At 41.0% G+C, this 14944-nt stretch overlaps 1 protein-coding gene across 2 annotated transcripts in view; it reads left to right on the plus strand.

Annotated features, from left to right (window-relative positions):
• Positions 1-14944, plus strand: part of ZC3H7A (zinc finger CCCH-type containing 7A) — a 69948-nt gene that overhangs the window by 43335 nt on the left and 11669 nt on the right. For both annotated transcript variants that reach the window (XM_011988104.1, XM_011988103.1), the window contains 13 exons: positions 596-754; positions 975-1055; positions 1149-1187; positions 2510-2543; positions 3007-3290; positions 6576-6780; positions 8472-8536; positions 9068-9254; positions 10031-10192; positions 11898-12094; positions 12430-12530; positions 13808-13989; positions 14740-14816. In XM_011988104.1, the coding sequence (XP_011843494.1) occupies positions 596-754; positions 975-1055; positions 1149-1187; positions 2510-2543; positions 3007-3290; positions 6576-6780; positions 8472-8536; positions 9068-9254; positions 10031-10192; positions 11898-12094; positions 12430-12530; positions 13808-13989; positions 14740-14816 (1773 nt within the window). The remainder of the gene's footprint in view (positions 1-595; positions 755-974; positions 1056-1148; positions 1188-2509; positions 2544-3006; positions 3291-6575; positions 6781-8471; positions 8537-9067; positions 9255-10030; positions 10193-11897; positions 12095-12429; positions 12531-13807; positions 13990-14739; positions 14817-14944) is intronic.

The raw sequence follows: 14944 nt of genomic DNA on the forward strand, positions 1-14944 counted from the left end.
TAGCCAGGCGAGGTGGCGGGCGCCTGTAGTCCCAGCAACTTGGGAGGCTGAGGCAGGAGAATGGCGTGAACCCGGGAGGCGGAGCTTGCAGTGAGCAGAGATCCGGCCACTGCACTCCAGCCTGGGCGGCAGAGCGAGACTCTGTCTCAAAAAAAAAAAAAAGAGCATTCATTGTTTATTTTGTTTTTAGTAATATATTCCTTATCAGTTAGCTGTTTGGAGTTACGTTTCTCTTTGACATCTTAATGTGCTCCAGAAAAGGGTAACTACAGAGTTGAGAATAGAAGAGGGACACCTGGGGACATCAATTAGGTCTGGAAAGCTTTATTTCTTGAAGATCTGGGGACTTTCTGGCCAAATACTAGCATTTGTCTGACCTGGATGGTGGGTACATGGGTATTCATGATATTCTTTTCTACTTCTGTGTATTTGAAATTTCATAAAATAATTTTAAAAATAAAAGTAATACTGCTAACTTGGAGTTTAGAGGGAGGGTGATAGGAAGGGGTATTAATTTGTTTACATTCCAGGAAGTCTTCAGTGCAAGAAATGAATTGTTTGATTGCTGACTTTATTCTTTGGTCTTACACCCCAGGGTTTCCATGATAAAGTTTTGGAGGACTGCAATATAGTACTCAGTTTTAATGCCAGTAACTGCAAAGCTCTGTATCGGAAATCTAAGGCTTTAAGTGATTTAGGAAGATACAAAAAGGCTTATGATGCTGTAGCAAAGTGCTCCTTAGCAGTGCCTCAGGTATGGAATTTATAGTTTATTTGTTTACATCATAACCATTTACATCATAATAAATGGCATTTAAAGAGTTACATTTTCCAGGCATCCATCAACCTGCTTCAGTTGGGTATAATTGCTAATGAAGCAGGTGTCTTGATGGGAAACTTCACTGTTTTGTCTATTCTTCTTGACAGTTAGGAAATATAACCCTTTGTGAATTATATATACTTATTTGTTTCAGGATGAGCATGTAATAAAACTAACTCAAGAACTAGCTCAGAAATTGGGATTTAAAATAAGAAAAGCATATGTCAGAGCTGAGGTAAGCCGGTGTTCTCTCCATAAGGTGTTTTCATTTTGTTTTATAACTTGGAGTCAGTTCTGTTTTTAAATTAGTGTCTTTATTTTATTTCAGCTCTCATTAAAATCAGTTCCTGGGGATGGGGCTACCAAGGTAAAGTTATTTTTTCTGTCAGAATTATAGTTTGTTTTTTAAAGGGAAGGATGGGAGCAATTCTGCTTTTAGTATTTTTGGCGTGTGTTTATTTTGGGAACCTTTTTAATTCTTCAAACATGAAATTGGCCATAGCTTCCTGTCACTTCATTTATTTATTTTTTTGAGACAGAGTCTTGCTCTGTTGCCCAGGCTGGAGTGCAGTGTCCTGATCTTGGCTCACTGCAAGCTCCACCTCCTTGGGCTCAAGTGATCCTCCCACGTCAGCCTCCCGAGTAGCTGGGACCACAGGCACATACCACCATGCCTGGCAAATTTTTGTATTTTTTGTAGCGATGGGGTTTCACCATGTTGCCCAGGCTGGCCTCAAACTCCTGAGCTCAAGTATTCCTCCTGCCTTGGCCTCCCAAAATGCTGGGATTACAGGCATGAGCCACCTCTTCTGGCCACTTGCAGTCGCTTTACAAAAGAACATCTCCAACTCAAGTAATATATTTTAGCTGTAACCAGCATTTCCTGAATGCTCCAGTGGGGCATTTTATAGGATGTTAATAGATGTTAGGTTTCAGTGCGATAAGAGTGGTTCAGGGCCAAATACTAGTTTTGGGAGTCATTTGTGATAAAATTAACAAAGGTTTTTGTGGGTTTTTGTTTTTGTTTCTCTTTTGTTTTTAATTTTAAAGTAAGTCTTCTTGGGGCTATTAGGATGCTAATGGCTATTGTGAGTTGGACAGTGAATGGTGGCCAAATTAGTCCCTGGTATTCTGCTGAATAGCCTTTGAGAAATGCTGGTCCACAAGAAATAAGTGGCAGCACTGCTAGACCAGCACCTCATCTAACACCACGTGTATACAGGTTTGTGTGTTCCATTCATTTCTTGGATCTTAATTGGGAGTTGAATTTCTGTGGAAACATGCATTGCTCTCAGGGTGAGTTTTTTTTTCTTTTTTTTTTTTTTTTTTTCCGTGACACAGTCTTGCTCTGTCACCTAGGCTGGAGTGCAGTGGCGCTATCTCAGCTCACTGCAGCCTCCAACTCCCGGGTTCAAGCAGTTCTCCTGCCTCAGCCTCCTGAGTAGCTGGGATTACAGACACCCGCCACCACGCCTGGCTAATTTTTGTAATTTTAGTAGAGACGAGGTTTCACCATGTTGGCCAGGCTGGTCTCAAACTCCTGATCTCGTGATCTGCCTGTGTGGGCCTCCCCAGGTGCTAGGATTCCAGGCGTGAGCCACTGTGCCCGGCTTAGGGTGAGTTTTACCAATTGTTTTATGCCTTAGAGTCCTGAAAATATTATGACCTATTGTTTTGTTTAATTTCTAGGCTTCGAACCATTCTGTGGAAGATATTGAGCCAGGTATGTTTTCACATATCATCTTAACAATTTGAAGAGTGCCAGCTTTGTACCTGATGTCTTTGTGTGTGATGTATTGTTGTCAAATAATATTGCTGTGTGGTTATATTCATATTAATGTATTAATATTAAAGTGAGAATGATTTCCAACGCTTCCTTTATGCCTTTGGATGTGCCAGTGAGTGACTGATAAGCGTTGGATGTTAGTAAGCAACCACTGACACCCCCGGTGGCCTTGCCGCTGTCTGACAGCTGTGCCCAAAAAGAGGTACAGGCATTTTGTGAAAGAAGGATAAGTTTTCACAAGTGACTGTATCTATTTGGAATTGCTTTAGTATACTGTCAATTTTATTATTTTTATAATTGCCTTCATATTTTCATCTTCATATCTCTACTATTGGGGATTAATGCTGTTATTATGTAAGTACAATGAAAGTGACTGAGTACATTTCCATCTGTGTTACAGATTTATTAACTCCAAGGCAAGAAGCAGTTCCTGTTGTCTCTTTACCCGCACCCAGTTTCTCTCATGAAGTTGGAAGTGAGCTGGCCTCAGTTCCTGTTATGCCCTTAACTTCTATTCTGCCACTGCAAGTGGAAGAGAGCACTCTGCCATCTGCAGTGCTGGCAAATGGAGGAAAGATGCCCTTCACTATGCCGGAAGCTTTTCTAGATGATGGAGATATGGTCCTTGGAGATGAACTAGATGACCTCCTTGATTCTGCACCTGAAACTAATGAAACTGTTATGGTAAGTTTCAGTGTTACTCAAGTTTCTTCCGAAGACAGGGTTGACTTTTTAAAAATTGTAATATAACTTGATAGACTTTTTCAGTATTGCATATAGGCTGAATTTGGGGTTTGTTCTAACCTTGAAAGTTACTTTTATTCTTGTCTAATGGAACTGGTTAATTTGATCATTTTGAAGTAAAAGAAATAATGCTATCTAGTAATTAGCCAATTTTTTTCCAATTCATATTGGGATCACATATTATAGAAAGGGCAAATAAAACATTCTGATAAATAATAGGCATTTTGTATTTAAGAAAAAATGAATTATATAGATTAAGGACTTCTTATTCTTTTTATTTATTTATTTATTTTTTTGAGACGGAGTCTCGCTCTGTTGCCCAGGCTGGAGTGCAGTGGTGCAATCTCGCCTCACTGCAAGCTCCACCTCCTGGGTTCACACCATTCTTTTGCCTCAGCTTCCTGAGTAACTGGGACTACAGGCACCCGCCACCACGCCCGGCTAATTTTTTGTCTTTTTGAGTAGCTGGGACTATAGGCACCCGCCACCACGCCCGGCTAATTTTTTTGTATTTTTAGTAGAGATGGGGTTTCACCGTGTTAGCCAGAATGGTCTTGATCTCCTGACCTTGTGATCCACCTGCCTCGGGCTCCCAAAGTGCTGGGATTACAGGTGTGAGTCACCGCGCCTGGCCTCAGGACTTCTTATTCTTAAAGATAATATTCTAGCAACCACATATTTTAAAGCAGGGTTCAGCCAACTATAGCCCACAGGCTCAATCTGGCCTATTACCTGTTTTTGTGTGGCTTGCAAACTAAGAATATTTTTTACAATTCTTAAATTGTTGAGAGAAGAACAAAAAAAGAGAATAATATTTTGTGACGTGGAAATTATTTGAAACTAGCCTGGGTAACCATAGCAAGGACATGTCTCTACAAAAAATTAAAAGCAGCCTGGCATGGTGGTGCGTGCCTATGGTCCCACTGCTTGGAAGGCTGAGAGGAGAGGATCACTTGCGCCCAGGATGTTTAGGCTATAGTGAGCACTGATTGTGCCATGCACTCTAGCCTGGGCAACACAGTGAGACCCTGTCTCAGTCAGTCAATAAAATTACATGACATTCCAATTTCAGGGTCCATAAGTAAAGTTTTACTGTAACACATCAGTGACTACTCATTTTATGTGCTGTCTGTGGCTGCTTTTGCACTGCAACAGCATAGTTGAGTCCTTGCAAGAGGGACCGTGTGGCCTACAGAGCCTAAAATACTTAGTATCCATCCCTGTATAGAAAGACTTTTTTGCTGGGTGCAGTGGTGCATGCCTGTAATCACAGCACTTTGGGAGGCTGAGGCGAGCAGATCACCAGGAGTTTGAGAACAGCCTGGCCAACATGGCAAAACTCTACCTCCACCAAAAATTATAGAAATTAGCTGGGCATGGTGGTGCACATCTGTAATCCCAGCTACTTGGGTGGTTGAGGCAAGAGAATCACTTGAGCCCGGGAGGCGGAGGTTGCAGTGAGCCAAGATCGCACCGCTGCACTCCACCCTGGGTGACAGAGCAAGACTCTGTCTCAAAAAAAAAAAAAAAAAAGACTTTTCTGACCCCTTCTATAAAGTATAATAATTTAGTAGCAGCAGTGGTAGGATGATAGTGATGAGAGGGAGACATTCCAAGCTGGTTTCCAGGGCTGGTGAAATAGATGGTGTCAGTGTGCAAAAGGCTGACAGAGCTGGGTTTGATTCTTACCAGCTCTGCGATACTGGGCAAGTTACTTCACCATAGTACATCATTTCCCTCATCTGTATGATGGTTATCACAGTAGGATGTATCTGAGAGAGCTGTTTTAAGAACCAAATAGATAGCCTATGATACCATAATGTAAGGTGCGTGGAAGCTCTCAGTGAGTTGCAGCTTTGATGGGGCCTGGAGAGGTTAGAGTTGTATGTTCTTGTCCAGTTGTAAGTTCACACCTCCAGAGAGGTTGTCCCAATCTTCATGGGCTTCTCCAGCTCCCATCTCTGGATCACCTGTCCTCCTGCTGCACCACATATATCCCACAATTCCTCTTTAATGATGGAAATTTTTTTTTTTTTTTTTTGAGATGGAGTCTCACTCTGTCGCTCAGGCTGGATTGCAGTGGCGCGATCTTGGCTTACTGCAACCTCCACCTCCCAGGTTCAGGCAATTACCTGCCTCAGCCTCCCGAGCAGCTGAGATTACAGGCGGCCGCTACCACGCCCGGCTAATTTTTTGTGTATTTTTAGTAGAGATGGGGTTTCACTACCTTGGCCAGGTTGATCTTGAACTCCTGACCTCGTGATCCACCCACCTCGGCCTCCCAAACTGCTGGGATTACAGGTGTGAGCCATCATGCCCAACCTCATATGATGCAAATTCTTATGAGCCCTATAGTCAGGTAAGGGTAGGGAAGCATAGGGAAGTTTTGCAGATGAAACATGAATGTAACATTTGAATTAAAATGTTAGACATCTGGCCTGGTGCAGTGGCCCATGCTTGTAATCCCAGCACTTTGGGAGTCCTAGGTGGGTGAATCACTTGAGGTCAGGAATTTGAGACCAGCCTGGCCAACATGGCGAAACCCTGTCTCTATTAAAAATACAAAAATGAGCCGGGCGTGGTGGCACATGCCTGTAATCCCAGCTACACAGGAGGCTGAGGCAGGAGAATCGCTTGAACTGGGAAGGCAGAGGTTGCAGTGAGCCGAGGTTGTGCCACTGTACTCCAGCCTGGGTGACAGAGTGAGCCTGTGTCTCAAAAAAAAAAAAGTTAGATATCCCATCTTGATTGTTTTTAAAAATTGTTCTTGAAAAGAAGTTCTGTAGGTAAAATAGTTTTAAACGAATCTTGATTCTGATTTAAACTTTGTTTTTCTTGGAGATGGAGTCTTGCTCGGTTGCCCAGGCTGTAGTGTAGTTGTATGATCTTGGCTCACTGCAAGCTCCGCCTCCTGGGTTCAAACAATTCTCCTGCCTCAGCCTCCCAAGTAGCTGGGACTACAGGCACACGCTGCCATGCACAGCCAACTTTTTGTATTTTAGTAGAGATGGGGTTTCACCGTGTTGCCCAGGCTGGTCTCGAACTCCTGAGCTCAGGCAATCCTCCTGCCTTGGCCTCCCAAAGTGTTAGGATTACAGGCCACCGTGCCTGGCTTAAACATGATCTCCCAGTGTAATAATGCTTTTATTTGCTGGTGTTGAAAGTAGTTCAGTCAAACCCATGACAGCTTCATGAATTTTAATCACATCTTTTCTTCTTCCACAGCCGTCAGCTTTAGTCAGAGGACCCCTTCAGACTGCCAGTGTCTCTCCTAGCATGCCCTTTTCGGCATCTCTGTTAGGAACCTTACCCATTGGTGCGAGGTATGCTCCTCCACCCTCCTTCTCAGAATTTTATCCACCTCTGACTTCATCCTTAGAAGATTTTTGTTCTTCTTTAAATTCGTTTTCAATGAGTGAATCCAAACGAGGTAAGAACCAAATGTAAATTGTAAACAATTGCAGTTAATTTTCTCAAAATGAAAATGTTTGTTTGGCCATTATTTAACTGACTCTAGGTAGCAGATACATGAATTATTTTCATTGTAGCTAAGAATAGAAAGACTAAGCCTTCAGTTTGGAATTGACCTTGACTTAGCTATGCCATTCTGGAGACCCAGGAGCAAAGGCATGAGAAGAGAAATGTGTGTGGCACTGGTGTTTCTGTAGGATAGTTTGTTAAGCTGGGAGTGTATTGTTTTGGGGGTGAAGTGACTATTAGTGTATTCTCCCATAAAGGTGTGTCTCATCTTAAAGGGTCTTAGAGACAGGCTATGCCATTAAATTCTGATCTAGGCAAACACTAATTTAAGATCAGTGTTTAGAATGATAGCAGTTAGATGTGTCTATTTTAGGTTTCATCTGTGGAGCTCAGCAAACCGTGGCTGCTGCTTTAACTTTCCAGGAGATTGCTGAGCTTGGGGTCTGACTCCTGTTTCTGTCATCCTAGGTTTAACATATATACAAACAATCACTAGAAAAATATTTTTTTGAAGGCATTGTTACATGGCTAAAACGGCAAAAATCTTACATAATTGACTTAAAGATTTACAATGGAAGAAATTAAAATATATGGGAGACAGAAGGGCAGAGAGAAAATAATTGAGTGCTAGACTAAGAAAAAGAAAGCAGGCCAGGCGCGGTGGCTCACACCTGTAATCCCAGCACTTTGGGAGGCTGAGGCAGGAGGATCCCTTGAGCTCAGGGGTTTGAGACCAGCCTGAGGAGTTTGAGACCAGTCTGGGCAACATGGTGAAACCCTGTCTCTACAAAAAATATTAAAATTAGCTGGATGTGGTATGTGCGGGTGATCCCAGTTACTCGGGAGGTGGAGGTGGGAGGATTCCTCGAGCCCAGGAGGTTGAGGCTGCAGTGAGCCAAGATCACGCCCTTGCACTCTAGCATGGGTGACAGAATGCGACCCTGTCTCAAAAAAACAAAAAAGAGAAAGTAATTGAAAACCTTACTGATTTTTTTTTTTTTTTTTTAATGTTAGGTCAGTTCCTGCTTCATTTTTTTTGAGACAGTCTCACTCTGTTGCCCAGGCTGGAGTGCAGTGGTGAGATCTTGGCTCACTGCAACCTCTGTCTCTTGGGTTCAAGCGAGTCTCCTGCCTTAGCCTCCCAAGTAGCTGGGATTACAGGTGCCTGTCATCACACCTGGCAATTTTTTTTTGTATTTTCGGTAGAGAAGGGGTTTCACCATGTTGGCCAGGCTGGTCTCAAACTCCTGACCTCCTGTGATCTGCCCACTTCGGCCTCCCAAAGTGCTGGGATTGCCAGATGTGAGCCACTGCATCGAGCCCCATATTTTCAAAAGGTTCCCATTTTTGAATATAAAGAATTTTCTTGGTGTTTTTAGTAGTTGTAGTTGGTGGGCCCTGCCTTAGCTTATTTCTCTGAAAATAGGTTTTTACTTAAATTTGTTTGACTATGCCCTTGGTTTCTAGAGGAAAGCAAAGACTCTAGAGCCCTCTTTGGGTGTCAACACTGAGCAAGAAAATTTCTAGAAATTGGGATGGGAGAATAGCGTGGGAGGCCATAGCCAGTAAGCTACTAAGCCCTGATGTTCTTATTACATGATCAGAATGAAAAGGTCTGTTGAAGTTTTTTTATTATTTTAGATCTGTCCACCTCAACTTCTAGAGAGGGAACACCGCTTAACAACAGTAATTCTTCCCTTTTACTTGTAAGTGCCACTTCCTCTTTTGTAAATACATCGCTTGAATTGAAAATAGTTACTTAAGTAACTGAGTTATTTGAATGAACATGACAGTCTCCCTTAAATTTTGTGTGTGCTGTAGGAAATTGTGTTAAAGTAAGACTTCTGGAACATCTAGTAATAATGGCTTTGTGTTTAAGACTTGATCTGTCATAGCAAATTAATCAGTATTGCAGACAGTGTAAGAGGCTTTAGTACAGCATAAACAAATCAAGGAAATATAAGATCAGGGCATGTAAAGCGTGTGTACTTTTGCAGTAGAACTTACTATAATATGGAGGATCAAAAAAGTGGGGGGGTGCCTAGAAACCAAAAGAGAGAAAAATGTAGAAAGAGACAGTTTTTAAGATAGAAGAGCATTAAGAATGGAGTAGTACTGACCTCAGTTTATGAAGATTATCTTATTTTTCAGATGCATTCAGTTCCTTTCTTCAGTGATAATGCAATATTTGTTGGCTGTTTTTTTTTTTTTTTTTTTTCTTCTTATTTTTCTTGCAGATGAATGGACCAGGTAGTTTGTTTGCCTCGGAGAATTTCCTGGGAATTTCAAGTCAGCCTAGAAATGACTTCGGAAACTTTTTTGGAAGTGCAGTTACCAAACCATCTTCATCAGTGACTCCAAGACATCCCCTCGAAGGAACCCATGAATTGAGACAAGCTTGCCAGATCTGTTTTGTAAAATCAGGTCAGGACCAAACAAACACAGAGAGAGTATTAAACTGCTTGTTCGTAACCTTGAAAGTTCTTAGGAATTTGTAAATACATGTGAACAACATCAGTTATTATGGTTCTTCAATCCCTATTTTGAATTCTTCCTAAACAAGTAGCAGTTACTGACTGAGTGCCTTTGGAGGGTAATAGGATAAATCTCTGCTTTTACTTGATGTAATTTTATTTATAGAATCATGTAGAATAGAATACTTACCTATTTTTGGAAGCTTATTAAAATTTTAATGAAACTCCTTATGTTCTCAGTATATGCTTAAGAAGTTGGTTATTTTCAAATAGAGCTAGGACTAGAAAACAGCATTGTAAGACCAGAATACAATACCGTGTATATGAAAATTAAATACTTTGTTAGATTGTTTCATATCTTTACCTTAAATCAAGTGATATAAACACAGTTTATTCTGATTGGAGTCAACTTCATTTTCTTTCTTAGTTTAACAGTGTTCTTTACTTTTATAAGCCGTCAAAATTCCTCTCCAGATTATTTCCCTAAAGTTAAGTAAGGGTATTTTTTTTGGCAGGAGTGGAATTGAATAGAACATTGTGTTGTCTGATAAAATATAAAAGGCAAAAATCTACCTTAGTAGCCTGCTTACATTTTAGGGTTGTGGAAGTGGGATTTCTGTGGGAATTTAATAATTGATGTTCATCTGTTCATGCCTGCTTGTAAATTTACCTGTAAAATGAAATATTTTTTGTGCATATGAGCAATCCTCTTTACATCTTTTTCAGGCCCTAAGTTAATGGATTTCACTTACCATGCTAATATAGATCATAAGTGTAAGAAAGATATTTTAATCGGTAGGATAAAGAATGTTGAAGATAAATCATGGAAAAAAATACGTCCAAGACCAACAAAAACAAATTATGAAGGACCATATTATATATGTAAAGGTATATACTGTAATTAATTAGTATACATTACATAAGTGATGAACTACAGTCATGCTTAGCTTAATGACAGGGATACATTCTGAGAAATGTATTTGTGTAAGGTTTACTTACACAAACCTCAACGGTGTAGCCGACAATGCACCTAGCCTATCCATGACATAGTCAATGGCTCCTAAACTACAGACTTGTACAGCATGTTACTGTACTGAATACTGAGGCTACTGTAACGCAACAGTATCTGTGTATCTAAACATAGAAAAGGTACAGAAAAAACACAGTATTAATCTTATGGGACCACCATTATATATACAGTCTGTAGTTGACTGAAATGTCAGTATGTGGTATAGGACTGTGCTTGCTACATGTATTATAACATCTATTAATATATAATTTATTCCATTATGTTATTATAGTGGTATTGACTGTTATAAAAAATGTTTAGAGCTAATAGCAAGTTCCTTGGATTGAGATGTTAATATGTTTTATATTATTTTTACTGTTGTTTTTAGCTTTTTCTTTTTTGAGACAGTCTCACTCTGTCATCCAGGCTGGAGTGCAGTGGCGCAATATCGACTCACTGCAACCTCTGCCTTCTGGGTTCAAGCAATTCTCCTGCCTCAGCCTCCCGAGTAGCTGGGATTACAGGCATCCGCCGATACACCTGGCTAATTTTTGTATTTTTGGTAGAGACAGGGTTTCGCAATGTTGCCTAGGCTGGTTTCAAATTCCTGGCCTCAAGTTATCTGCCCACCTGGGCTTCCCAGAGTGTTAGGATCACAGGCGTCAGCCACTGTACTGGCCAAAGTTTTATTTTATTTATTTATTTCTTAATTTTTTGTGTCAGAGTCTCGCTGTCTCCCAGGCTGGCGTGCACAGGCGCAATCTCGGCTCCCTGCAACCTCTGCTTCCCAGGTTCAAGCAATTTTCTCATGACTCAGCTACCGAATAGCTGGAATTACAGGCGTGTGCCACCCTGCCCCACTAATTTTTGTATTTTTTGGTAGAGATGGGTTTCATCATGTTGGTTAGGCTCGTTTTGAAGTCCTGGCCTCAAATGATCTGCCTGCCTCGGCCTCCCAAAATGTTGGGATTACAGGTGTGAGCCACCATACCTGGCCTATGACCAGGTTTTAAATAGACGACTGTCTCAAACCTTAAGTTCTCTCTAAACAGAATGAAAACACTGAGCTAAGGCTTTGAAAAGTGTTTAAGATGCTTTTGAGAGAACTTGGTATTTTCATGTTTGTCAAACAAGTTTGTGTGAGTGAGCTTAGAATGTCCCTAAGTGAATTTTTTTTTCAACTGAGGTGTATTCCATGACAGTATCAAGGCTCTTCTCGCAGTCTGTAATAAAAATAATTAACGCTTGTGGTACTTCTCTTTTTTAGAGTTGATACCATCCATCCCCTGATAATAATATGCATATCATTGTTTGAGACTGTCCATGAATTGTTATACAAGTTCAAATGATGCCTTAAATGTTACTTATATTCATTGGCTTTAAGGAAACAATTAACATCATTTTTTTTGTTTGTTTTAACACTGGGACTTGCTCTGTTGCCCAGGCTGGAGTGCAGTGGCAAGATCATTGCTCACCGCAGCCTTGAACTCCTGGGCTCAAGGGATCCACCTCAGCCTCCCAAGTAACTGGGAGTACAGGCCAATTGCCATGTTTTCATTGTCTTTCCATTCCCTGTTTTTCTAGATGTTGCTGCTGAGGAGGAATGTAGATATTCAGGCCACTGCACGTTTGCTTATTGCCAAGAGGAGATAGATGTGTGGACACTGGAGCGGAAAGGGGCATTCAGCCGCGAGGCTTTCTTTGGCGGCAATGGAAAGATTAACCTTACTGTGTTCAAACTTCTCCAGGAGCATCTTGGAGAATTTATATTCCTTTGTGAGGTGCGTTCTCCAAAACTTATTTTCTATTGTAAAGTTGAATTTGCAAGCCCAGTGGTATTGTCCTGCCATGTGATAAAACATTCACTCAGTAAATGAATAAATATTCACTTATTTATATGATAAATAATACCTCATTTGTGAATAAAATATTCCTCTGGTCCTGCCATGTGATAAAACATTCATTCAGTAAATGATAGCTACTACTGTTACCAAAAAGAATATTAAAACTTCATATTGAGTATTAATTTTGTAATGATATTGAAACTAGGACAATATTCTGGGTACAAAATTTATATTTTCTATTTTTTTTGATAATCTTTCTCTCTCTATTCCAGAAATGTTTTGATCATAAGCCTAGAATGATAAGTAAAAGAAATAAAGATAATTCTACTGCTTGTTCTCACCCGGTTACAAAGCATGAGTTTGAAGACAATAAGTATGTTGATAGTTTCTAATTTCTGTAATGACAAAATAGATTCTTTTTCTAGATCTGAATAAAAACTAGTAGTAGTGTCTGTCCAGGCATTGCTCTTTCATCATTTGTTGTTGTTCTGAAGAACAATGACGAAATTTTAAAATGTCTTTTAGTAGATTTGGCTGGGAAGTGAATAATTAACTAAATATATTATGTAAAACAGAAAAGCCTTATTGATGTATAGTTTCTCATGACATGGATTTAGGTTTTTATGGCTTAAAATATAAGTTCCCCCCCCCCAATTAATTCAACAATTGCATGTAGTGATTTGGTTTTTTTGTTCGTTTTTTTTGAGAGAGAGTCTTGCTCTGTCACCGAGGCTGAAGTGCAGTGGCATGATCTTGGCTCACAGCAAGTTCTGCCTCCCAGATTCAAGAGATTCTCCTGCCTCAGCCTCTCGAGTAGCTGGGATTACAGACACCCACCACCAGGCCTGGCTAATTTTTTGTTTTTTTTTTTTTTTTGAGACGAAATCTTGTTCTGTTTCCAAGGCTGGAGTGCAGTGGTGCGATCTCAGCTCACTGCAACCTCCGCCTCCCGGGTTCAAGCGATTCTCCTGCCTCAGCCTCTCCAGTAGCTGGGATTACAGGTGCGTGCCACCACACCCAGCTAATTTTTGCATTTTTAGTAGAGACAGGGTTTTACCATGTTGGCCGGGCTGGTCTTAAACTCCTGTTCTCAAGTTATCCACCCGTTTTGGCCTCCCAAAGTGCTGGGATTACAGGAGTGAGCCTTCACGCCTGGCCAATTTTTTGTATTTTTAGTAGTGACAGGGTTTCAACATTTTGGCCAGGCTGGTTTTGAACTCCTGACCTCAGGTGATCCACCCACGTTGGCCTCCCAAAGTGCTGGGATTACAGGTGTGAGCCACTGTGCCCGGCCCCACTGATTTTTTTTTTTTTCTGATAAAAATTTAAAATGTAGGGCCGGATGCGGTGGCTTACGCCTGTAATCCCAGCACTTGGGAGGCCGAGGCAGGCAGATCACAAGGTAAGAAGATCGAGACCATCCTGGCTAACACGGTGAAACCCCGTCTCTACTAAAAATACAAAAAATTAGCCGGGCATGGTGGCGGGCGCCTGTAGTCCATGCCACTGCACTCCAGCCTGGGCGACAGAGCAAGACTCCGGCTCGAAAAAAAAAAATTTTTTTTAAATGTATTGTCAGTGTAGAACTTATATATGTATTTGAAAAATCTGTGGCAGAACAATATTAAAATGTCACTGTTTTCATCTTAGGTGCCTTGTCCACATTTTGCGAGAGACAACAGTAAAATACTCCAAAATACGTTCTTTTCATGGTCAGTGTCAGCTTGATTTATGTCGACATGAGGTTCGGTATGGCTGTTTAAGGGAAGATGAGTGCTTTTATGCCCATAGTCTTGTGGAACTGAAAGTGTGGATAATGCAAAATGAAACAGGTAGGTTTGTGTGTGACTGAGAAGTATGTCTCCTCAAAAGCAGACAGGGTTTAATGAAACAGTAATTTGGGCCTGGCGTGGTGGCTCATGACTGTAATCCCACTACTTTGGGAGGCTGAGGCAGATGGATCACTTGAGGCCAGGAGTTCAAGACCAGCCTGACCAGTACTGTGAAATCCCCATCTCTACAAAAAATACAAAAATTAATCGGGCGTGGTGGCGGGCGCCTGTAATCCCAGCTACCTGGGAGGCTGAGGCATGAGAACTGCTTGAACCTGGGAGGCAGAGGTTGCAGTAGGCCAAGATCATGCCACTACACCCCAGCCTGGGTGATAAAGTGAGACTGTCTCCAAAAAAGAAAAAAGAAAAAAAAAAAAAAAAAGGAATTTGGAAATTTGGAGACCTACCCTTCTCCATCAACCAGATGTGGCGACACTATTGATTTTGTCCTGAGGTTTAAACTTTTGATTTTTAGAGTTGCCTATTTTGAGTGTGTTCTCATGTCATTAATTACTGATACGAGTTGATACATGCAGTTGTTGGGAGGAAAGATTCCTCAGGAGGCACAAAGAGCTATATTTGTGAATATTCCATTTCCAAAAAGAGTAAGGTGGTCTTCATCCTTGCTGATGGATTAGGATGTATGAGAATAGCTTGGAAGCTGAAGGTTCTCCACGTCTAACTGCACCCAGATTGGTGGGCTGTTGCTCTTATAGATACAATTTAAAGTAAGGCTTGTACATTCCCCAGGTATCTCACATGATGCTATTGCTCAAGAATCTAAACGATATTGGCAGAATTTGGAAGCAAATGTGCCTGGAGCGCAGGTATTTTTCTCTTGTGTACTTTCTGCATTTGGTGTCCTTTCTGGAATTGCCTAATAGATGTTGGTTGTTGGTGGATGCAGTTAACACTTACAGTCCAGTTACTTTCTTAATGTTCATTCAGGTGAGTC

Source organism: Mandrillus leucophaeus, unplaced genomic scaffold (genome assembly GCF_000951045.1).
Source record: "Mandrillus leucophaeus isolate KB7577 unplaced genomic scaffold, Mleu.le_1.0 Scaffold323, whole genome shotgun sequence".
NCBI lineage: Eukaryota > Metazoa > Chordata > Mammalia > Primates > Cercopithecidae > Mandrillus > Mandrillus leucophaeus.